Below are 24,041 nucleotides of genomic sequence, written 5' to 3'. Positions count from 1 at the left end.
TATTTACTTACTCCGTCTGTTCATTGTATTTGTTCTGATAAGCATGAGTTTCTTGAACAGAATAGATATTTACTAAATTTGATTATAATGTATAGATACATAAATAAGTGAAGAAATGAATAAAATCTATGAGGTCATTACAGTCTGATTATTAGTACCAAATCCACTCCCAAATTTTCCAAAACTGACTTTGTTAAGAACCTGAAATATATTTTTGGATGAAAAGAACTATATTCCGATCTTAGTTTGAATTTGGATTCTGTTTCTTTGAGACAATACTTAGGTCTCAAATAGAAAATGTTGCACAAAAAAAGAGAACTTTTCTCAGGATATATCTTAGGCTGGACTCTTTGTTTTATCTCACCAGGAACAGGGAGAAGTTAGTCATTATTGGGCTTTTAAAATATATATATATATCTTGCTTGGGGCTTCAAATTTGGCTAGAGTCCAAGAAAAGTAAAAAGAGAAAAAGGAGACATAATTAAGAATCTAACTATAGCAATGATTTCACTATCTAGGGCACCTGGCTTGCATATTCTCCAGAAACTCTATGCCTTGCATTAAAATGGTTGGTGTACCTTAGGGAAGCAGAACCAATACATTTTCATGCCAAAGAAAACTGAATAATGACACATAAAACACACTGAAATAAATAGAAACATGAGCCAGATTTCTGTTAAGGAAATTATTGTTAAATAAGTGAACATCTTTCTATTTCTTTGTGTCATCCTAGAAAGAGATGATCCAGAAAGTAGATAAAATAATATGACTTTTAATCATAGGAAACAAACCTAAGGTTGCTGGAGGGTAGGACGGAAGTGGGGGATGTGGTAACAGGATGATGGACATTAGGAGAGCATGTGATGTAATGTGCACTGGGTATTATATAGGACTGATAAATCCTGTCCTCTTCCTCTGAAACTAGTTATCCTAGTTAATCCTAATTTATCTTAGTTAATTGCATTTAAATAATTTAAAAAAAATGTGTTCTAGAAAGGGAGAGGACAGGGGTAGGGGTGAGGTAGTGGAGAAAGAATTTAAGAACAAACAACTTACAGATTTCTAGTTGTAACATAGATTATTGGTGAATTAAAATGCTTCAGTTAATGACAAGATGGCTTTTGAAGGTTTAATTTGATAGGTGGTTCCTGAGTTAGAAGATCTAGTATGTCCTTGGGAATAAAGTTTTTAAAAAATTCATTGTTTGAGATCTTAGAAAAGCAACATGCTGATTTGCAGACCTCTGAACACATATTGTTTAGGAAAAAGGTGACTGATCTCTAGAAAAACAACAAGAATGTCAAAGAAGCCCAATTCATCATGAAAGGTGGGAAAGTCCCAGATGCCCAGCTTCCAAGCCCACAGTCCATCCTCTGGAAAGACTGGTGAGGAGGAGCACTCATAAGTGGGCACAGGATGGCTAGAAGGTCCTCTGGTGGCCAGCGGAAACTTGGTAAACATGGACAAAAAGGTCTGGTAATTCAATTCCTGGGGAGACAGGACTCCACTTTGACCAATGGAGGATGTATAAGACAAAGAGCCACAGACTTGGTGCTCAAATAACAGAAATGAATTGCCTTACAGTTCTGGAAGCTGGAGGTCCTAGACTAAGATATCGGAGGGGTTGATTCCTCTAAGGGCAATGAGGGAAGAATCTGTTCCAGGCTGTTCCCTTCACTTGTAGATGCCCATTTTCTCCTTGAGTCTGTCAATATCTCCTTCCTGTATGAATGTCTCTGTGCCCAAAGTTCCCCTTTTTATGACGATAATCATACTGGATTATAGTTCACCATAATGACCTCATTATATAACTTGATTGCTTCTCTAAAGACCCTGTCTTCTAATAAAGTCACATTCTGAAATACTGGGGTTTAGGACTTCAACATATGAACTTTGAGGGACACAATTTAACTCATAACAAGTGACACACAGTCATTAAAGTTGAAAAAAAAAAAGAATTTAGAGTTTGATTAGATATTGTCTCCTAACTTCAATTTTCTCTGGGTTTAATGAGGAATTGCAGTGAATTTTCTTCTCAGGAACTTTATAAACCTTTTCCATTGGGTGTGATGTGTGAGGAAAACAATGTGGTAGAGTCCTCTGGAGTTTCACTAATCAGTTATCTAATTAAAATGAAATTGATTTTCCTCTGCACAGACATGGTTGAATATATTTTATTCATTTACTTAAGAGACAAATATCATTCCTTTCTCATATATAGGATGGAGGTGACTGCTTCCACAGCCAGGAAGCCAGTAATCACCATGCAACGCTTCTGGGCTCTGTCCACGTATCACTCCCCAGAGTCTCATACTGACAAGATACCACGCTTTTCTTTTTCCTGTTCTAAGGAGCCAGGCAGCAGAATCTCAGTTCTTAAAGCAACGATCATGTATGTTCAATTGCTAAAAAGTAAAAATAATAAAGTAGATGCCTGTATTTATCTTTTTAATAAACATTACAAGTCCTCTGTGAGCCAGTAAACGAGGGAAGGATGTCGTCCCTTCTTCGGGGTCTTCTCTGGGAGATTAAGACAGGATGCACAAAACTCAGGATTCCTAAAGTACTCCATAAGAGGATCAGACTAACAGCTACACAGGCCAGATATGTAGAATTGCGGCAAAGTTTCATCAAGGCCACATTTGCAAATCATCTTGAAATTGTCTGGTAATAGTTAATTGAAAAGACACTATAACATGAAGATTCCAAAGTTTTATTTTATTTTTTTTAAGATTTAATTTATTTATTTTTATTTTATAAAGGTAGAGCTCACAGACATGTGTGAGTGCAGACGGAGGTGCAGAGGGGGAGGGAGCAGGAGAGAATCTCAAGCAGAGTCTGTGCTGAGTGCAGATCCCATGCAGGGCTCAATCTCTCAACCCTGAAATCACAACCTGAGCAGAAACCAAGAATCCAGGACTTAATTGACTGAGCCACCTACATGCCCCTTGAGATTCCAAAACATTTTTTAAAAAGATTTTATTTATTTATTTGACAGACAGAGATCACAAGTAGGCAGAGAGAGGCAGAAAGAGAGGAAGGGAAGCAGGCTCCCTGCCTAGCAGAGAGCCCAATGTGGGGTCGATCGCAGGACCCTGAAATCATGACCTGAGCCGAAGGCAGAGGCTTTAACCCACTGAGCCACCCAGGTGCTCTGAGAGACCAAAAATTTTAATGGGAGTCAGAAACCTTTCATTCAAAGACATCTGATCTAAAATTAAATAAGATGACAACAAAACTAATGAAACTGCAAGCATTTTAAGAGAAATGAATAGAAATGCTTAGCTACTCTTGAAAATAAGCACCAAGTTTAATGAATGAGACAAATGGAAGCACTTCTTTGGTTTGACAGTATTGCCAGTTTAGAAGGCTAAATCACAATTGGTGTGTGAAATACAAATATCGGGGAAAAGAGAGAAGGAAAGGGAAGAAAGAAAAGGATGGATGGAGATGAGAAAGAAAGGGACATTCCAGAAGGATAAAAAGCACAGCATTTGAGTACAACATTAAGCCATTAAGTTAGAAGGCCATTTATCACAGGCCTTGCGGTGCAGATTAGTCTTGTGAAGGCTTAAAACTCTGCTTTCTGTGGAGCGCTGCAGTCACTATGCTCTTATTTTTAAACAAGTGTACTTTTTGAAATCCCAAGTTTTTCCCAGTTATAAACATTTTTCTCTTTTGTTAAAGAATGACTCAGGCAATAAAAAAGCATTCAAGATATTTGCAGCACTGACTCTCAAATTTGATACCTCAGAAGCACTTAAGAAGCGTTTTCTTTGATCATTTAAGCAAAGATTCACATATAGTCGTTACTAATTTCTAGGCAAGACTGTGGGCATTTTACTTATATTTTTATCCCAGACAATTCTCATAATTAGCCAATGCAAAAGGAACTATTATTATACCCATGTCACAAACAAGAACAGTGGAACATGAAGAACTCAAGTCAATGGCAGGAGATCACAGTACTGGGAAAGGCAGTGCCAGGAATCACCTCCCAAGCATTCTGAAAGCAGAACAGAGGCTATGAGTTTCCACGTTACCTTCTACCTAGATTGCGAAGCCCCCTCACCACAGCCGCGCACTGTGCTGGTGGCATTCTGACGTGTATGTTTTAATACACATTACTTAAATTTCCAGAGTTTAAGATCCTGAGTGATCACACACGGTCCATCCCATAATGTCCTAAAATTACATTGTTTTAAATTCCAAATCTCTAAAAATAAATCAAATCCGTGCGGTGCCTGGGTGCCTCAGTGGGTTGAAGCCTCTGCCTTCTGCTCTGGTCATGGTCCCAGGGTCCCACATCAGGCTCTCTGCTCAGCAGGGAGCGAGCCTGCTTCCTCCTCTCCCTCTGCCTGCCTCTCTGCCTACTTGTGATCTTTGTCTATCAAGTGAATAAATAAAATCTTTAAAATAAAAATAAAAATAAATCAAATCCTAGTATAGGAAAGGTTAAAAAGCCATTGTCAAGAAAAGTAGCAAGCAAGCAAGAAGGAACCCTGTGTATAGGGAAGCCACAGGCTAGACTATATTTTACAGTGTTTAATCCCTCCCATCAGACTTTAAGTCTATTCTGAATGGGCCAGAACATGCAGGGGAAATTTGCCCATTAGTCTCTGAGCACTAGAACCAGATTTTAATATCATAAAATCTATGAAATGCTAAATCATAAAATGCTATGATTTGAGCATAGAAATGGGACAAGGAATAAATGGAGTTAAAGAGTTTACTCTGCCACAAAGTGAGAATACCACAACAAAGCCCTGGATAGAGGCATCCTAGATGTTGGCACTCTAGGTTTTTTTGCCTCCAGCAGACATTGGGAAGCCATGACCTCTGCTATGTTTGTGCCTCCAGCCACCCACCAAGACAGAGCCCAACCATCAGAGCAGTACTAAATAAGGTCTCCTCTAGAGAAAATCAGGCTGTCTTCCTGTAAAGGGCTCCTGCCTAATTACCAGTTTGAACAAACTCAGGAGACAAAGAAAACTCAAATATCCTCTACTTTGAAGCCTCTAAAAATCCGGAAGTACCCTGAAATAACTTCCTCCTCTTTCCCTTTCCCTTTCCTGTTCTCTTTTTCATGCTATGCCCCATGCCCACTCATGTACCTCACCTCTTATCCCTGCACTGGAGATGAAGAAAGTGCAGAGTAAATGTGGAGTTGCCTTCTGTATTCCACTCCTTGTGCCTTTAGTCAGCAAAGGGCTGGGAAGAGAAAAAAATGAGGCAGGAGATGCTGACACCCCAGAATCAGGAATAGGCCAGACCTCAAAGTAGCAGGAGAGAAAGGTGAGTGTACGCACACACACACACACAAACACACACATCTATTAGCCTGTGCTCTTTCTCCTCATCTCACTACTTTCCAGTAGGTCAAGACTTTGTGTCACCCGGGAACATTAAAGCCCATGAGTCTTAGCTGACCCGTGACATCTGAGTGGAAAAGCTTCCGTGTCTATTAGATACACATAGTTAACCTTCACTCAGCTGTCAATCAAAGAGAGAACACACACAAAAAATGGTTAATATTTATGTAATCTTCCTAGGTGACTTACTTCAAATAAGACATTGAAAACATTAAGACAATGTCCTTTTTCATTCAATCGACATATGTCTATAGAATGTTTACTACGTACCACAGACCATTTTAGTTCTGATCACAGATTTAACATCTGATTTCTAACTCAAAGCCTGTTTTCATTTTGCCTTCCAATTTTAACTATTACAGTCTGTCACAAATGCTATTCTTCTTTCCTGTATTTATAGGGAGTCCTTACCACTCATCATGAGGCCATCAGCACAATGTCACTGGGTAGTGACACGCAGCCTTTGTTCAAGCCCTAGGATGCTGCATCTTGCCGGATGGATATTAATGCTACTAAATCCATCTTCAACATTTCCAAACAACAGCATTTGTAACAGCTATTATATCTGCACAGTAGCAAGGAGAGAGGGCGAAGCATATTATTTTCAGGAACTGCCCATTACAATAGAATTATGACGTTATAAACAGAAAATGAATTTCCTATTCTCTCTTTATAATGCTGTACTTCATATTCTTGGCAAGACAATCCCTGTACAAAGGTGGTTACAGGTGTCAGGCATGTAGTAGTGTGATGTCACATGGCTATGACCTCTCCTGAGGATTCCTAGCTAGATGTTTATCCTTTAGTTTAGTTTAATTTAATTTTGTTAATCCTTTGTTCTAACCATAGTGAGTAGTATATCAGAATCACATGTGGAGCAACCTGAGGAGGAATTCAATCATTTGTGTTTTTTTAAATTGTTAATTTATTTTCTGGTTGGTTTGTATGTTCTAAAATGACCCATTTGTTACTTCTGCTGCATATTCAGAAGCGAGACACCACTGATTTAAGTCATTGCCCAGTATATAAAAACCATGTCAAGTTCTGCTGTCATGTAAAATATTTTTGGTCAGAGGATCATAAACATAAGTGAGGTGGTCCAGTTAACCTGTGATTTGTCTCATGATTAGTGTTTTTATAATCCAATTCCACCAACATAGACGCATTATATTTTCCTATTAAACAAGGAAGAATATCCTTCAAGTGCACAGGAAGTTTGTTTTCACAAAATGTCTTCAAACGCAAAGCCTTTTAATTTATGACAGTGACATTAACTAACACAACAAAATAATAGCACAGGCTTGATGACTGATGACAACTAACATTGGGCCCCACAACTACAAAATAAAGAGGATTAGTTGAACCTGGGAATTTCAGGGAGTACATCCTCCATGAATGGAGTTCGAGGAAGCTGCAAGCAAGGGAGCCCAGCAGAACCAGATTTTCAAAATTTTATAAGATGTCATAAACCCACATTTTGTATGAATTCTTTTGATTTTTAAATATTGGGGACTAATTTAGAGTTTAATATAAAAAAAAAAAAAGAAAAATCTATGGGGGTGGTTCATGCTTGTGGGATGACCATACATCTGTGGGCTGGATTCAGTGAGAGGACCTGAGAGTTTGTGATATGTTATTTCAGCTACATAAACACTACCACATTGATGTGAGGAGGGTCAGATGGACAGGGAAGAGAAGGTCATCACTGTGTGCCTGGGAGGGCAACCAAAATGTTGTGTCACTATAGACAAATTTTGCTGACCTTATTATTTTGATTAACAGTAATCCTATCTCCAGTGAACAAAAAGTCACTCTCACTTGTGATAAGATAGCTATTTCCAATAATTTCTTGGAAACACTCTAATTTGAGAAAGGCATGGTGTTCCCAGCATTGAGTGGGCTATGACTTTTATCTCAGTGGCTAGAAACCCATAAGAAAAAAAAAAAATCTAGAAATTTAGAAGATCATAAGATAAACTTTTTAAAAGCAGCTGTTTGATGAGAATGAACTACTTCATTATTCCTTGGACTTACTGAGGTCTTATATAGTGCTTCCTTTTGTAAAACTGCAATTAAACTTACTCTTACATTGAGGAAAAGTTGTTAATTTAAGCATATACAGTAAAATTGTATTGTCGTTTCATCAAATAGAGTTGCAACTCCATGCCTTATGCCACAGCACTATGCTTTCTGAGTGTCTGATACCACATAGTTGAAATTTGGTTTATATTATACCAAATTGACAAGAAACAACAATATGTTCAAAGAATGTGATAAATCTATCGGACATTTTCATTAAAAAAAAAAACAAACTTGGAGTTAAAGAGGACCAGGGGCAAATAATAAAAGCAATAATAAACCACAATAATCCAATTATTGAAAATTAGGTTAGAACTCTGGACAGAGACATTTCCATGGAAAGCATACTGAAGAGAGCCCTGGGCACTCTATGTGGGTCCCTGATATCTCAGACAGAAGGTCACTAGCACAGGTTCAAGTTTCTTAGATAGAGCAGTTTAGTAAAGACAGAGACAGACTTAACCTAATGAAGATTCAGTGTCAGGGTCCTCTTCAGGGTACTTTTGTCTAACATTTTCCAAGGCTCCACTGCAATCTTCCAGAGACATGTGAAGGGACCCACTGCTCCATTTGTGCTGCTGTAGCCTGGGAGTCAATCATTCGCCCTTGAAGTAGTTCTGGGCTATGGGTAGATCCAAAAAGTTGCCTGTACTACCTCTAGACCCTAGAATCAACCTGATGAGCTTCAGAACTTCAGGGAGTTTTGAATTTAAGAAGAAGGACTAGAACCAAAACATTTCTCTGCTACCAAACAGATTACTAAAACGGAGGGTCCACAGCCATTTGTAGCTGATTCAAACACAAGACCGAACCTCTAGGGGTAGCAGACTGGGATGGGAAAATAAAGCAGGGACAACAGGCTGAGATCAGCATAATCCCAGGATTGAAGCACCAACTGAGAATGACACAGGATGTTATAGACGTGGCATTACTAATAAATAGCAATGTTGAAAGGAACTTTTCTGTGTCATCAAAAATAATTTATTTTTTGATTTTATATCCTGACACTTGACTGAATTCCTATACAAGTTCTAGCAGATTTGGAGTAGAGTCTTTTGGGTTTTCCACATATAGTTATCATATCATCTGCAAAGAGTGATAGTTTGACTTCCTTGCTGATTTGGATGCCTTTAATTTCTTTTTGTTGTCTGATTGCTGAGGCTAGGACTTCTAGTACTATGTTGAATAGCAGTGGTGATAATGGGCATCCCTGCCATGTTCCTGACCTTAGGGGAAAAGCTGTCAGTTTTGCTCCATTGAGAATGATATTCGTGGTGGTTTTTCCATAGACAGCTTTGATAATATTGAGGTATGTACCCTCTATCCCTACACTTTGAAGAGTTTTTATCTGGAAAGGGTAATGTACTTTGTCAAATGCTTTTTCAGTATCTATTGAGAGTATCATATGGTTTTTTGTCCTTTCTTTTATTAATGTATTGTATCATATTTTTTGATTCATAATTTTGGAAGAAAAACTGAAATATACTCTATTTTTTCTACTGAAAATATGTTGACAAAATTATTGTCATATGTAAAAGCAATCAAGGACTATGCAGCCAATAAATACAGAGGAAATATTATAGGTGGCGGTGATAATTATGATGATACAATTTTATTGTCTTGATTTTGTGATATTTGTGCTTTTTGTCATCTCGGTTTGTATTTGTTAATTTTACTTTATTCTAAATTAGCATCCATATTTATACCTACTATTATGTTCACAATGTTGTATTCTTTTCTTAAAGAAGTGTTGGGGCACCTGGGTGGCTCAGTGGGTTAAGCCGCTGCCTTCGGCTCGGGTCATGGTTTCAGGGTCCTGGGATCGAGTCCCACATCAGGCTCTGCTCAGCAGGGAGCCTGCTTCCTCCTCTCTCTCTCTGCCTGCCTCTCTGCCTACCTGTGATCTCTCTTTGTCAAATAAATAAATAAAATCTTAAAAAAAAAAAGTGCCCCCAAATTATAAACTTCAAGTTTCACACAACTTGGATCCTCTTTAGTAAGAAAGCTGGGACAGAAGCATGTACCAAAATTAGGGAGAAAAATAAAGGATCTGCCATGAACTTGGGAATATTAAGAGACGATTCAAAATTTTGAGGTCTTATGGGAGGGTAGACCTCAGGATGTTTTGAGCATATAAATATATTGCACAAAAGCCATGAATTAAGTTCATTTTGAAAAAAATTTGATATGATTGAACTAAGAAGTAGAATATCCACAAGTCCTCCAATGGGGTAGAAGAAAATCTGGACAGTCTTTTCCCTCTCTCTACACTGCCCTTGTTTCCTTACCTCATCTCAACATCATTTCCCATTTTGGTTTTCTTTTTTTTTTTTTTTTTAAGATTTATTTATTTATTTATTTGACAGCCAGAGATCACAAGTAGGCAGAGAGGCAGGCAGAGAGAGAGAGGAAGAAGCAGGCTCCCTGCTGAGCAGAGAGCCCGATGCGGGACTCGATCCCAGAACCCTGAGATCATGACCTGAGCCAAAGGCAGTGGCTTAACCCACTGAGCCACCCAGGCGCCCCCCCATTTTGGTTTTCTTCACATGCATTCATATTGGTCTCTACTTGCTTTAGATTTGATTTCATTTTTCTAAAGATTAAATTTCTGAAACATTTTTGTTCAGGATTATGCCTACTTCTAATCATCTAGGTCAATCTCTTTGGGTTACTTTTATAAGAGCCCTCTAGACTGGACATAGTAAACAATGCTAATAGTAAGTAGTAGATACAAAATTATGTTACAGTGTGAATCAATGGTTTGATGTAGGGACAATATTTAGAAGATTCCTCATCAAGACCACATTTCTGCTTCTCAGACACTGACACAAAAGGGGGATGACTGCATTGTAATCCCCACCCTGGGAAGAAAGCATTCTTCAGACAAAGGTGAGCACATGTACGTGCACATGTTTTCATCACCAGAAAAATCAGAGGGGATTCCCTGACCATGATGGCATAGGCATTAATTATACACTGTCATAGCATTTGTAACATAGATGTATTTCATTGACATGGGGCTATAAAAAAAAATGAGTGAACCCATAAATTTAAGATGAAGAGAGGTATTTAACTCCAACTTTAAAAAAAGGGTTACTGAGTTACATGTATGCAAATAAGAGACTCCAAATTTTGAAAAGTTGACATTGTAAAGTGCCACACCCATTGCAGAGAGTATATAAATGCCTCACTTGAGGAATACGATATTCAAACAGAACCTTCTCACTGTGACTCAGCTGAACTCACATCTCCTGCCAACATGTCCTACAGCTGCTGCTCTGGAAACTACTCTTCCTGCTCCTTTGGGGGATACTTGCACTCCCCAAGGTCCTCCTGTGGCTCTTCCTATCCTAACAACTTGTTCTGCAGCACTAACCTCTGCTCTCCCAGCACCTGTCACCTGGACTCTTCCCCCTCCAGTGGCTGTCAGGACACCTGCTATAAGCCCACCAGCTGCCAGACATCTTGTGTGGCATCCAGACCTTGCCAGACATCCTGCTACCGCCCGAGGATCTCCACGATCTGCAGTCCTTGCCAGACGACTTGCTCTGGGTCTTTGAGTTTTGGGTCCAGCAGCTGCCGTTCCCTGGGCTATGGATCCAGAAGCTGCTACTCACTGGGTTGTGGATCCCAGGGCTTCAGACCCATGAATTATGGAGTCTGTGGCTTCCCTTCTCTGGGCTATGGATCCAGATTCTGCCACCCCACCTACTTGGCTTCTAGGAGCTGTCAGTCTTCTTGTTACAGACCAACATGTGGAACTGGCTTCTTTTGATCACCTTATTAAATTTCTAATCTTGTTGTTCATTCTCACCAGGGCCTCTACTCAAAATCTTTATTATCTTCACCTACAGGAAGAATTATCTTCTTATTCTTAGGTTATCAAACCCTTACCCTGTCTCTTGCCCCAAATACTGGCTGAAAGACTTTATTTGGAAAATTCTAAAATTAACATAATACCTGAAAATAAAATATAAATGATAAAATTCATGTTGGATTTTCTTCCAAAATTGTATGAAAATCCAAATCAGTATAATTAAATAAATTTATTGGTCCTGATAACCAGCTATGTTCATTGTTGTTAAATTTTATTAAGTAGACTTTTGATTATGGTAGACAATGGAGATATTTTGAAAGGATCTATACACACCTGGAAATGTATTTTGAAATCCTAAGAAATTGGGGATTTGAATTTTGAGAAGCCCCAGATATTTTTCCTACTCAAACTATAAGTAGTAGAAGACTATTGTTTAAGTACATAAGCTATTATGAATTGAATGCTCAGATTTGGGAATTAGATTGGTTTTTTCACAAGACATGGGAATGCCAACAGGCATAAAGTAGAAGACTAGTTGGTAGCTATGTAAGAAATGCAGAGAATAAAAATAATATTTATATTTATATGGTTAGGTTTATACATGAAAGAAAAAATAAATAGAAAACAAATGAAAATGATTATGTATGAATTTTAAGTAACTTTGCTTGAAGTCACCCACATTTCTTAGCAAAACTGATAAATACTTGGGGTGCCCGGGTGGCTCAGTGGGTTAAGCCTCTGCCTTCAGCTTGGGTCATGATCCCAGGGTCCTGGGATCGAGTCCCACATCGGGCTCTCTGCTCAGCAGGGAGCCTGCTTCTCCCTCTCTCTCTGCCTGCCTCTCTGCCTACTTGTGATCTCTCTCTGTCAAATAAATAAATAAAATCTTTAAAAAAATTGATAAATACCTGTATCCCACTGACAAGTATTCAATATGATCTTATCTACATATGTGTAAAGAGCAATACCATAAAATTTGAGTGAAGAATCTAAAATCATCAGGATGATTTCCACCCTGGTTTTTACCCATGTTTCAAACTAAAAGATAATTAGTATTTGACAACATCAGAAGTGATGATTTAATGTGTATCTCAACAAAAAAAAAAAAAGAGAGAGAAAATTTTATTTCTCTTTTTCATGATAATATTCTTTGTTTTCTCAGGCAAAGTATTTTCAGGAATAACAAAGTAGAAAGATAGATAGATTTTGATAAGGAACCTAAAACTGAGATCAAAAAGAGTTAACATATGTTTAATAAATGTTCCTAAGCCTTATTTCTTGAGGCTGTATAACATCCCTTAGACAAAGATACCCATGATAAATTTGTGATATTGAATGCAGGAAAAGGGGACACAGAAGGAGTAAGGAACTTATAAGGAATATCTGCCTTGTGACTTCTTAGGAGGTGAAGTTTATTTAGAATTGCAAAGACACAGGCATATTAGAAGGGGCAAAAGGGAAATCTGAGAAGATAAAATAAGCAGAGTGGAAAAGACTGAAAATCATGTTTATATTCAAGAAATGACTGGAAACTTGGTTAACTTACAACTGAAGGAGATTTTATCCAGTGTGACAATGATAAACATGGTTAAAAATCATTGATGAGTAATTGTCCTTTCATCTTTTAAAGGTTTTAGATTTTGTCTAGTTTTTTAAGGGTATTATATTTTGAATTGCAATAATTCTTGTTTCTGACACCTTCCATTCAAATTACTAAAATTGTTTTGTGGGGTGCCTGCATGGCACAGTCGGTTAAGCCTCCAACTCCTGGTTTCAACTCAGATCATGATCTCAGCGTAGTGAGATCAAGCTCCAGGTTAAGCTCCACATTCAGCTTGGAGTCTGCTTAAGACTTTCTCTCCCTCTACCCTTTTCCCCAAACTCTCTCACTCTGTCTCAAATAAATAAATATTAAAAATAAAATAAAATACTTTTGTGATTGGGCACTCTTACTCCTATTTCTTACCTATTCTAGTCATGCTTTCATATATTATAAATCTTTCATCCAAGGATTGGTTATGAATTTTAAGCTTATTCCTAAGGGGGATGAGATAAACATTGATATACTTACAAATGAAAAAAATTATTTGAAACTATTATTTTTTGTCTAGAAAATTTAGACAAAGAAAATACATGTGAAAATATCCAGAAATTACCAGGGCCAAAATGTTATCAATGTAACAACAAGGTCCTAGAATTTGGGACTACTTTTTGATTAGGGACATTGTTGAATCCAAGAGAGGCTGAGGAGACTCATGAGCTCAGGTAACCAAAATCAAAAGTTAGAAATTCCAATGATTTTGACTAAAATTGACACTCCGAACAATACCTTAGGACTCAGCTGAACTTTAAATATTTACCCTTTCCTATGAACTGAAATCATTTCAGTACCTGCTTAGATTAACATGGCATAAGACCTGGAGTAGCCATTCTGGAAAACAGTATGGATGGTTCTCAAAAAATTAAAAATAGAGCTATCCCACGATCCAGCAATTGAACTACTAGGTATTTACCCCAAAAGATTAAAAAATACAGGCTTGAAGAGATACATGCACTCTATGCTTAGAGCAGCATTATCAACAACAGCCAACTTATGTAGAGAGTCCAAATGTCCATCAATTGATGTATGGATAAAGAAGTTGTGGCATAGGGGCGCCTGGGTGGCTCAGTGGGTTAAGCCTCTGCCTTCGGCTCAGGTCATGATCCCAGGGGCCTAGGATCGAGTCCCGCATTGGGTTCTCTGCTCAGCAGGGAGCCTGCTTCTCCTCATCTCTCTCTCTCTGTCTGTCTCTCTGCCCATTTGTGATCTCTCTCTCAGTCAAATAAATAAATAAAATCTTAAAAAAAAAAAAGTTAAAAAAAAAAAAAGAAGTTGTGGCATATATCTATCTATCTATCTATCTATAGATAGATAGAGATATAGATACATATATAGATATAGATATATAGATATAGATATAATGCTAAGCAAAATAAGTTAGTAAGAGTAAAACAAATGCCATATGATTTCATTCATATATAGAATTTAAGAAACAACCCAGATGAATACGGGGAAGGGGAAGGAAGAGAGACAGAGATAAACCATAAAACAGACTCTTAACAACAGGGAACCCAAACTGAAGGTTGCTGGAGGGGAGGTGGGCAGGGGGGTGAGTTAAGCAGGTGATGGGGATTAAGGAGAGCACTTGTGATGAACACCTGATGTTATGTGGAAGTGTTGGATCACTGTAATGCACACCAGAAACTAATTGGAATGTTAACTAATAGGAATTTAAATAAAAACTTCAAATTACAAAAAGGAATTAGCATAGTGTTGAGGTAACCTTATATTATGTCTTTACATTGGTAAATATCAATATTATTATAAATGCAGGCATGGACTTAAGAGTATAGATGTAATTGTGAATATAGTTTTATACAGATATAGATGAGTATATAGATGGTATACATGGATAGATGAGGTAGATATGGATCATCTGATACCCTAGGGAAATCTGCCAGACTTGCAAAAGTTAAGAAATGACTAAATTCAAAATATATATAAGATAATAGAATTCACTTAAGGAAATAAAAAAGATAGATTTAAAATTTTAAGAGAGAGAGAAACATATTAAAAGAGCCAAATAGGGCGCCTGGGTGGCTCAGTGGGTTAAGCCGCTGCCTTCGGCTCGGGTCATGATCCCAGGGTCCTGGGATTGAGTCCCGAATCGGGCTCTCTGCTCAGCAGGGAGCCTCTCTCTGCCTGCCTCTCTGTCTACTTGTAATCTCTGTCTGTCAAATAAACAAATAAAATCTTAAAAAAAAAAATAAAATAAAAAGATCCAAATAGAGGGGAGCCTGGGTGGTACAATCAGTTAAGTGTCCAAGTCTTCATTTGGGCTCAGGTCATGATCCCACGGTCGTGAGATCAAGACCCACGTCAGGCTCCTTGCTGGGCATGGAGCCTGCTTAGATTTTCCCTCTCCCTGTGTCCCTTGCCCGACCCTCACTCAAGCTCTCTCTCAAAATAAATAAATAAATAAATAAATAGATAGGTAGATAGATAAATAAATAAATAAATAAATAAAATTTAAAAAAAGAACCCAGTAGGAATTCTGAAATGGAAAAATTCAATATGTTAAATGTAGAATTATTGAATGGATTGAAAAGAAATTAGATATAGCTGGCGAGACAATTAGAGATTGTTCTGGAGAACATATTTAAACTAGCAAATAAAGAGAATATCTTGGTGTCAAAGAAGAGAAAAATTTAAAGCAACCAAAGGTAAAGAAAATGTAAGCTACCTTAAAAAAAAAAAAAAAAAACAGTAAGATTAACAGCTGAATTCTAAACAGAAAAAAGAAAGAAGGATGACATGAGTGCTTGGGTGGCTCAGTGGGTTAAGCCTCTGCCTTCAGCTTGGGTCATGATCCCAGGGTCCTGGGATGGAGTCCTGCATTTGGCTCTCTGCTCTGTGAGGAGCCTACTTCCTCCTCTCTCTCTGCCTGCCTCTCTGCCTACTTGTGATCTCTGTCTGTCAAATAAATAAATAAAATCATAAAATAAAAAGAAAGCAGGAAGACAAGTATCCTCAAATTTCTGAATAAAGAAAACTTTAGAGTAATGGACTAATGAGCATTTGTTTCAAAAATGGAAAGGAGCCTCTCTCTCTGCCTGCCTCTCTGCCTACTTGTGATTTGTCAAATAAATAAATAAATAAATAATCTTTAAAAAAAAAAATGGAGAGGAGCCTGTGGATGGCTCAGTTGAGCATCTGACTCTTGATTTTGGCTTAGGTCATGATCTCAAGGTCATGGGATCAAGCACAGAGTCGGGCTCCATTCTGGGCATGGAGACTGCTTGAGTTCCTCTCCCTCTGCAAGTGCCCCCAACCCCCATTCTCTCTTTCTCAAAAAAAAGGAAAATGAAAGGAAAAAGAAAATATAGATATTTTCAGACCATCAAAACTGTAAAGAATGTGTTACTAGCCTTCCAACACTAAAATATGCAATAAAAGTTATATACAGTCAGAAGCAAAATACTCCCAGAACACACAAAAAAGATGTAAGAAGAAGAGAAGAGCAAGAAAAAAGATAGGGGTATGTGTGTGTGTATATATACACACATACATACACATACACACACACACACACACACACACTATATATATATATATATATATGGTAAATTTAAGCAAATTTTGGTCATAAAAACATGGAGACAAATACATATCAATATACATAAGCAAACATGAAATTACAATACAGAAAATCCCAAAATAGTAGTACATGAATTGAGGTAAGGTTAATTGACCTCAAGATTTCTGACATTCTTATACTGGACTAGAAATAGTAAAAGTACTTATTTCTATTAGCCAGTCAACAAAGCACACTGCGAAGTCTAAGGCAGTTTGTCTCATAGAACGTTCTGTGTTGCTGAAAATATTTTTAGCTGCATTTTCTGATATATGGTATCCGTCAGCCACACGTATCTATTGTGCACATGAAATGTGGCTAATATGACTGAAGACCAAAATTTTCATTTAACTTAATTTGAAATTACATAAACTGAACTTGATATATGTAGCTATCTGTTACTCTGTTGGGTGGTGTGGAATTGAGGTAACCTCTAAATGATTAACAAAATCAGGAATATCATCCCGAAGGCTGACAGAGTGATTGTTAAAATATCTTGTATTACTTCTAATGACATGATGTTTTACATCTTATCATACAACAAATTTGGAAGTTAGTAAAACGGAAGTAACATTTTTTGTTTGTTTCTTTTGTCTGATGTATCTTTTTACTTTTCCCTTCTCTGTTTCCTTATATTTAAGAAAACTTATGTTAAGTAGAAAATACTTTTGACTTCTGGTTCAGTCTGATAGTCTAAGTCTTCAATAAGGATTAGTCAGTCTAAAATATTTAACTTAATTATTCCTACATTTAGATTTCTACTTGCACATTTACCATTTCTAATAGTAAATTTTCACATTTTGGGAAGGGGTAATAAAATGGTTAAAGCTGTAATTTTATCCTTTTAAGTTATTATCATTTTATAATTTTTAAATTCTTTAGTAAGCTTTTAAGAGATTTTAATGATCATTCTTAATTACTATTTACTTCTACCTATTTATTAAGAACCACAAACCACTTTATTAGTGTTATGCACAAAGAGTATTTAGACAATTCACTTATATTTCAATCTTTTTTATCACCTCCTGCAATTACAACTTCACCTCTGAGGTAATTGTCTGCCTAACTGGAGAAAACACTTCAGTATTTGTTTTAGCCTCGGTTTGCCTGACATGGAGCTCTATACAAGACAATATTTGGATATTTTACCACAGGAAAATAATCTTGAAGAACTGAAGTAGGGAAAATGTGTTTTTATAATTAAGAAAACAATTATGTGAAAGAATCAAAAGATAAAAATGACAAGAAGGTCCTGTGTGATAAGAGTTGCTCTTACTAGGAAAGCAGGATCACTGGACACACTGTAACAACAGGTAACAAAAGGAGCAATGCCTATATGAAAAGCCATAAACTATACTGATCCAGAACCCATTTTTACTGGAATTACACACAGATGGACAGATCCATAGTGTCTCTAGCTATCTTCCCTCACCTCAAGAGTATTTGACTCTTTGGGATTTTTTTGCATATGTATAAATTTGTATCCCCTGAGACTCTTTTTCAAATTAGTCTTGCTTAGTCATTTTGCCTTTAAACATCTGTCCTGATTTATCTCTGTGATCCATCATGTTTCTTAATCAATTTATATTATCTATTTTCCCTTTCCATTGAATTTGAGAGGCAATATATAATAACATAATGTAAGATATGAAAACGAATTTTAGGGGATGAAATAAATTTACAGAAAGAAAATCATTGGTGACAAATAGGGCACCTCTATTCCACTGGTCTAGAAAAAAGAGTGACTTGACTTCAATCCCCGCCTTTAGATCTAAGCATTCTCCAGCCAAGATACTAGCAAAGTCACAATGAGTCTCAGCCAAGAAGAGTAGGGGCTTTTCTGGCCCTGATTAGCTGGCATTAATGACATACAGTCATAGCATTTCCGACTTTGGAATAGTTCGTTGGCTTGGTGCTATAACGACATGATGAATTCTCCTATAAATACGAGATGGAAGGAATCACCTGCAATTACAGAAAATATCACTGAATTACACATATGGAAATGAGAGATTCCAAGTGTGGGAAAGGTGACTGTAAAAAATACCACACCCATGGCTGAGAGTATAAAAGTGCCCCAGTCCAGGAGGTGACATTCAACCTCAGAATCTCCTCACTGTCACTCAGCTGAACTCACTTCTCCTGCCAACATGTCCTACAGCTGCTGCTCTGGAAACATCGCCTCCCGCTCCTTTGGGGGGTACGTGCGCTACCCAAGCTCTTCCTGCCCCAGCAACCTGGTCTACCGCACTGACTCCTGCTCTCCCAGCACCTGTCAGCTGAGCTCCTCCCCTGCTAGTGGCTGTCAGGAGACCTGCTGTGAGCCCACCAGCTGCCAGACATCTTGTGTGGCATCCAGACCTTGCCAAACACCCTGCTACAGCCCGAGGACCTCCATGCTCTGCAGTCCTTGCCAGACGACTTGCTCTCGGCCTCTGAGTTTTGGGTCCAGCAGCTGCCGTTCCCTGGGCTATGGATCCAGAAGCTGCTACTCACTGGGTTGTGGATCCCAGGGCTTCAGATCGCTGGGTTACGGAGTCTGTGGCTTCCCTTCACTGGGCTATGGTTCCAGATTCTGTCGCCCAACTTACTTCACCTCCAGAAGTTGCCAGTCTTCATGTTACAGACCAACCTGTGGATCTGGCTTCTATACCTCAAGTTGTTGAGGGTCCAGACCTTTTGAGCAAAATGTCTAACCTCTAAACAGAGAGTTTATCATCTTCATAATCTTTGGGAAAAATTCTTGTCACCTTTTTTCCAACCACAAAGTGTTGGCCAAAAACTGTCTCTAGAATATACTGAACTAAATGATTAATTTTACTGGATGAATTTATAGAATTAGTTGATTTAATAAAATAAATTGCAAGATCGACTAATGGAATTTATGTTAATAAACATGAACTAATTTTAATGAATTAATGGAATTCTCATTCGTACTTTTTATTCACAAAAAAGAGATGAAAACCTAAATGCATATAAAGTAATAAACTCTTTCATTCTGGTTTCCAAATATTTTGCTAATTTTATTGTTAGTTTTAATTGGGTAAGGTTTTTTTTCTTTTGTTTTTTTTTGGGGGGGGTATTCAAGTTAATGTTTACAGTGTCTCTGGGAACAACTTTTGAAATCTAATAGATGGATGAATTTGAACTAATTTATTTTGGGCTTTAGACATTTCTTTCTTTAAAATTTTTTTTCTGGTATCCTTTTTGTCACGCATAAGCTTTATAGGAATAACAATCTCAGGAGTAATATAGAGCATGTTCCCCCCAAAGGATGTGGGGCCTTGACGTTTGCTGACAGAAGGAAAAATCACATCTGATACCTCTAGATTCCTGGACAGTAGCAATTGACCTGACCAGTTAGTTAGGGACCTAGAAAAGAGAAGATTAGAATATTGATACATAGAAGTCTAGTGGAGAAATATGTGGGTAGACACATGCAGGTGGGCACAAAATGTGAAAATCTGTGTATTTCCTTTTAGTGCCCACCAGAATGTATCCACCTTAGAAGAGGAATGAAACTATCATGTAGACAAAATGACTCTGCTAGTTGATGTGAGCCTACCTTTGTCAGCAGTCTTTACAATGCTGACCAGATGAACAAGTGACCACAGAGGCTATGAATGGGTCCCCCAGCATAAGCTCCTACTTACAATGCTGATATCATTGCCACCTGTGAATCTCCTTCTTGGCAATGGAGGCTAACAGTAAACTCCCAGTATGACATTAGTCCTCAAGAAGACCAACTAGCTGCTTGGTTGCAAATTGAAAGTGTTTTCCTTCTGCCCTGAAAAATCAGTGTCCATTCTCAAATGGGCAGATACATATTCAGAGTATGAGTTCACTTTTAATGCTTGCCTCAGCAGCACCATTTTCAGGAGTTAATGAATAGTTTGATCTACCAGCATGGGATTGCTCATAGTGTAGAATCCATGCAGGTAATCTACTCCACAGTAGAGAGAGTGTAAGTGAGATCCATAGGTTTTATCAAAAAACACTCCACCTTGAAGCTTCCTGTCTGTTGGTGAACTGGACTGGCCTACTGACTGCAAAGTCAAACTGTTGACATGGAGGTGATATCCTCAAAAGACTGGGCTCCAAAATCCCCCTACTATTACTTCCAAAGACCCATTCAATAACCCTGAGCTTCCTACTTCTGCAGCTGGAATTTTCAAGGATAGAGGCCCAGTTCCCATAGGCAGATTTCCTAAGGAACACATCAAGGGTCTCATTGAACTAAGCTATGGCTGCTGCCTGTGCACTGTGGGCTTCTTGTACTCAGAGACCAATGGGCAAAAAGAAAAAAAGGACTTGTCATCTATGCAAGAGGAGATGATCCTGATTAGTAGAAAGTAGCAGGGTTACTGTTACACAGTAAGGGAAGGGGGAATATGTGGGAAGCTCAGTTGATCTACTTGGGTGTCTCTTAGAACCTTCCATCCAACTGTGCACATGACTTGTCAAATGCAGTGACTCTAGCAAGAAAAAGATATAGTTATCAGGATTTATACTTCTCAGGAATAAGATTTGGTGAATACCACCGAGAAATCTACCATGGCCACCAGAGGTGGTAACTAAGGGTGATACAAACTTCTAACGATGTTTAAGGAAGGAGATGGAGAGCACCAGCTGCACCTCCAAGACCAAACGGGGACTGTGTTTCATGCCACTGGCTTTGCTCTTTTTTATTTCCCCTCAGAATAGAGCCCTAACAGAGCCATGGAGAATCTCTCTCCTGACAAGCTGACCCTGAAGATGCAACCAGTGGACTATGACAGGTACAGATCTGCACCGGAACGCACATCACACCACTTCACAAAGGAAATGGCTGTCTGGCTGTGACCAGTGAGGCCAGCTGACAGGCTTTCTCTGTTGGCTTCTTTGGGCTCTGTATCAGCTTCCAGGCCAAGGTCAGCTTTTTCTCATGGCAGCCCCTGGTCAGTAACTGAACAAGGTGGTAGAATGGCTTTTTTCACTCACAGGTGTTACTCTCTTACAAACATTTTGTTCTTCTATCTGTGTCTCAGTGCCTGCTTCCTGGAGAATACAACTATCAAATAGTCTCTTTATTCTTTCTTGGAGTTTATTGTTTCCACCTAAGATTATTTTCCTTCAGCCCCCCGAAAAAACTTATTAGTATTTATCTCAGTGCAAATTTATCTGACATAGTGAACCCATTGGAAATTAGTACTCAGTTATTATATTATTCAAAAGAAAAATAAAATGAAGAAGGGTGATAAAAGAGGGCTATTTTACATATATATTTTGAGAGAGAGAGAAAGAGAGAGAGAAGGAGAGGGTAAGGGGAGGTCCGGAGGAAGAAACAGAGGAAGAATCTTAAGTAGGCTCTACATTCAATGTGGAACTTGACAGGGCACTCAATCTCATGGCCCTGAAATCATGATTTGAGCTGAAATCAAGAGTCGATGCTTAAATGATCAAACCTCCCAGCACCCTTATTTTATACTTTGGTGGAAATTATTGGGAAGGAACTGACTTTGAAAATGCATAAAGCTCATTCAGTCTGAACACTGGAAAGGCTGAGTTGTTCTAAGAGGTAGGCCCCAGGTTCTTTCTAAAATTTGGACAATGTGAATGAAAATATGTAAAAATACATTAGTGGTATTTTTTGTTTTAAATGACATTTAAAAAAAGATATTACTTATTTATCTGGCGTGGAGAGAGAGAGAGCACAAGCAGAGGGAATAGCAGGCAGAGGAAGAGGGAGAAGGAGCCTCCTGGCTAAGTAGAAAGCCTGATGCTGGGCTTGATCCCATGACCCTGGGATCATGAGCAGAGTCAAAGGCCGATGCTTAATGAACTGAGCCACCTAGGTGCCCCTTAAATGGCATTTAGATGAAAAGATCCATAGGCTAAAAGTAGGTAGAAGAGATACTTGAAATCCCTTTCTCTTCATTACCTTTTTCCAGATTCCCACATTGTCACCATCATCTCTGTTCCCTCTTCATAGGGCCCGAGTCAACTTATTCTTGTGGCTTCATCTCAGTTCAGCCTTCACTTTTTTTTTTTTAGATATTTATTTATTTATTTTATTTATTTTTTATTTTTTATAAACATATATTTTTATCCCCAGGGGTACAGGTCTGTGAATCACCAGGTTTACACACTTCACAGCACTCACCAAAGCACATACCCTCCCCAATGTCCATAATCCCACCCCCTTCTCCCAAACCCCCTCCCCCCAGCAACCCTCAGTTTGTTTTGTGAGATTAAGAGTCACTTATGGTTTGTCTCCCTCCCAATCCCATCTTGTTTCATTTATTCTTCTCCTACCCACTTAAGCCCCCATGTTCCATCACCACTTCTTCATATCAGGGAGATCATATGATAGTTGTCTTTCTCTGCTTGACTTATTTCGCTAAACATGATACGCTCTAGTTCCATCCATGTTGTCGCAAATGGCAAGATTTCATTTCTTTTGATGGCTGCATAGTATTCCATTGTGTATATATACCACACAGAGATCACAGGTAGGCAGAGAGGCAGGCAGAGAGAGAGAAGGAAGCAGGCTCCTCGCTGAGCAGAGAGTCCGATGTGGGACTCGATCCCAGGACCCTGGGATCATGACCTAAGCCGAAGGCAGAGGGTTTAACCCACTGAGCCACCCAGGTGCTCCTCAGCCTTCACTTTTAAACGTTTGTCTGGTTCTTTTCTATTTCTAGCCACTTCCCACTATGTGTTATTTTTCTTCCCTCCATTGGATGTGAGAAGTATTATATGATATGTGATAGATGGAAAATAAATTTTGAGAATGTAAATCAATGGTGACAAGTAGAATCAATCATTAGAAGTATCCTTATAAAAAAATAAAGCTATGTCACTTATCACTTGTCATAGTAGAAAAGTGACAGAAAGAATTCTGGAGCAAAGCAGGAATAGACATACATGGAGTCATAGCCAGGGAGAAATGAAGGGGCTTTCCTGGCTGTAATAGGTTGAGGATTAAGGACAAACAGTTCTGGAATTTCTGAGATAGGAATCATTGAAACAATTGTACTCCTAAGTATGATAGGTATGAAGTCAACGCAATGACAGAGAAGGTTAATGAATTACACAAATACAGAAGAAGGTGTGCCAATGGTATGAGAGAACTGCACCCGCACTGTTCTGTACCAACTGATGAGTATATAAAATACCCAGTGCTCAAAATCATCTTAAATCTCAGAATTTTCTCATTGTGACCTATCTGAACTCATATCTTCTGTCAACATATCTCCATATTCCACAGGTGCTGCTGTGGAAACTTATTTTCTCAGTCCTTTCAGGAAGGGGGTTCCTAAGCTACCTACCCAGGCTCCTTCTATGGCTTTTCTTACTCCAACAACTCCAAAAGCACTAATCTTTGCTCTCCCAGCACCTGCCAGCTGGGATCCTCTCTCTACAGTGGCCATCAGGAGACCTTCTGTGAGCTGGCCAGCTGCCCAGCATTCTGTGTGGTGTCTAGCCTCTGCTCAGGCAGGGTCTTGCTACTACCCAAGGATCTCCATGATCTGCAGTCCCTATCAATTAGTTTATATCATATCTATCGGTCCAGCAGTGTCTTTTTTCCAGGTTATGGATCTAGTAGATGCTACTCAC

At 38.4% G+C, this 24,041-nt stretch overlaps 3 protein-coding genes across 3 annotated transcripts in view; 2 read left to right on the top strand and 1 right to left on the bottom strand.

Annotated features, from left to right (window-relative positions):
* The window catches only part of LOC309847715 (uncharacterized protein), a gene marked incomplete at both ends in the record, with an annotated part of 60,089 nt that overhangs the window by 12,316 nt on the left and 23,732 nt on the right, over positions 1-24,041 (bottom strand). The window lies entirely within an intron of this gene.
* LOC309846889 (keratin-associated protein 13-1-like) lies at positions 10,711-11,226 on the top strand (the record flags this gene model as incomplete). Its single annotated transcript, XM_082696517.1, has 1 exon — positions 10,711-11,226. The coding sequence occupies one exon, from the start codon at positions 10,711-10,713 to the stop codon at positions 11,224-11,226; it is 516 nt and encodes a 171-aa protein (XP_082552643.1).
* Positions 18,593-19,108, top strand: KRTAP13-1 (keratin associated protein 13-1; the record flags this gene model as incomplete). The annotated part of the gene is made up of 1 exon (XM_082696509.1): positions 18,593-19,108. One exon carries the CDS (start codon positions 18,593-18,595, stop codon positions 19,106-19,108), a length of 516 nt encoding a protein of 171 aa, XP_082552635.1.

Source organism: Mustela nivalis (genome assembly GCF_964662115.1).
Source record: "Mustela nivalis genome assembly, chromosome: 1".
In the NCBI taxonomy this organism is placed as follows: domain Eukaryota; kingdom Metazoa; phylum Chordata; class Mammalia; order Carnivora; family Mustelidae; genus Mustela; species Mustela nivalis.
The sequence above is the reverse complement of the archived record's forward strand: the minus strand, read 5'-3'. Positions and strand labels throughout refer to the sequence as shown.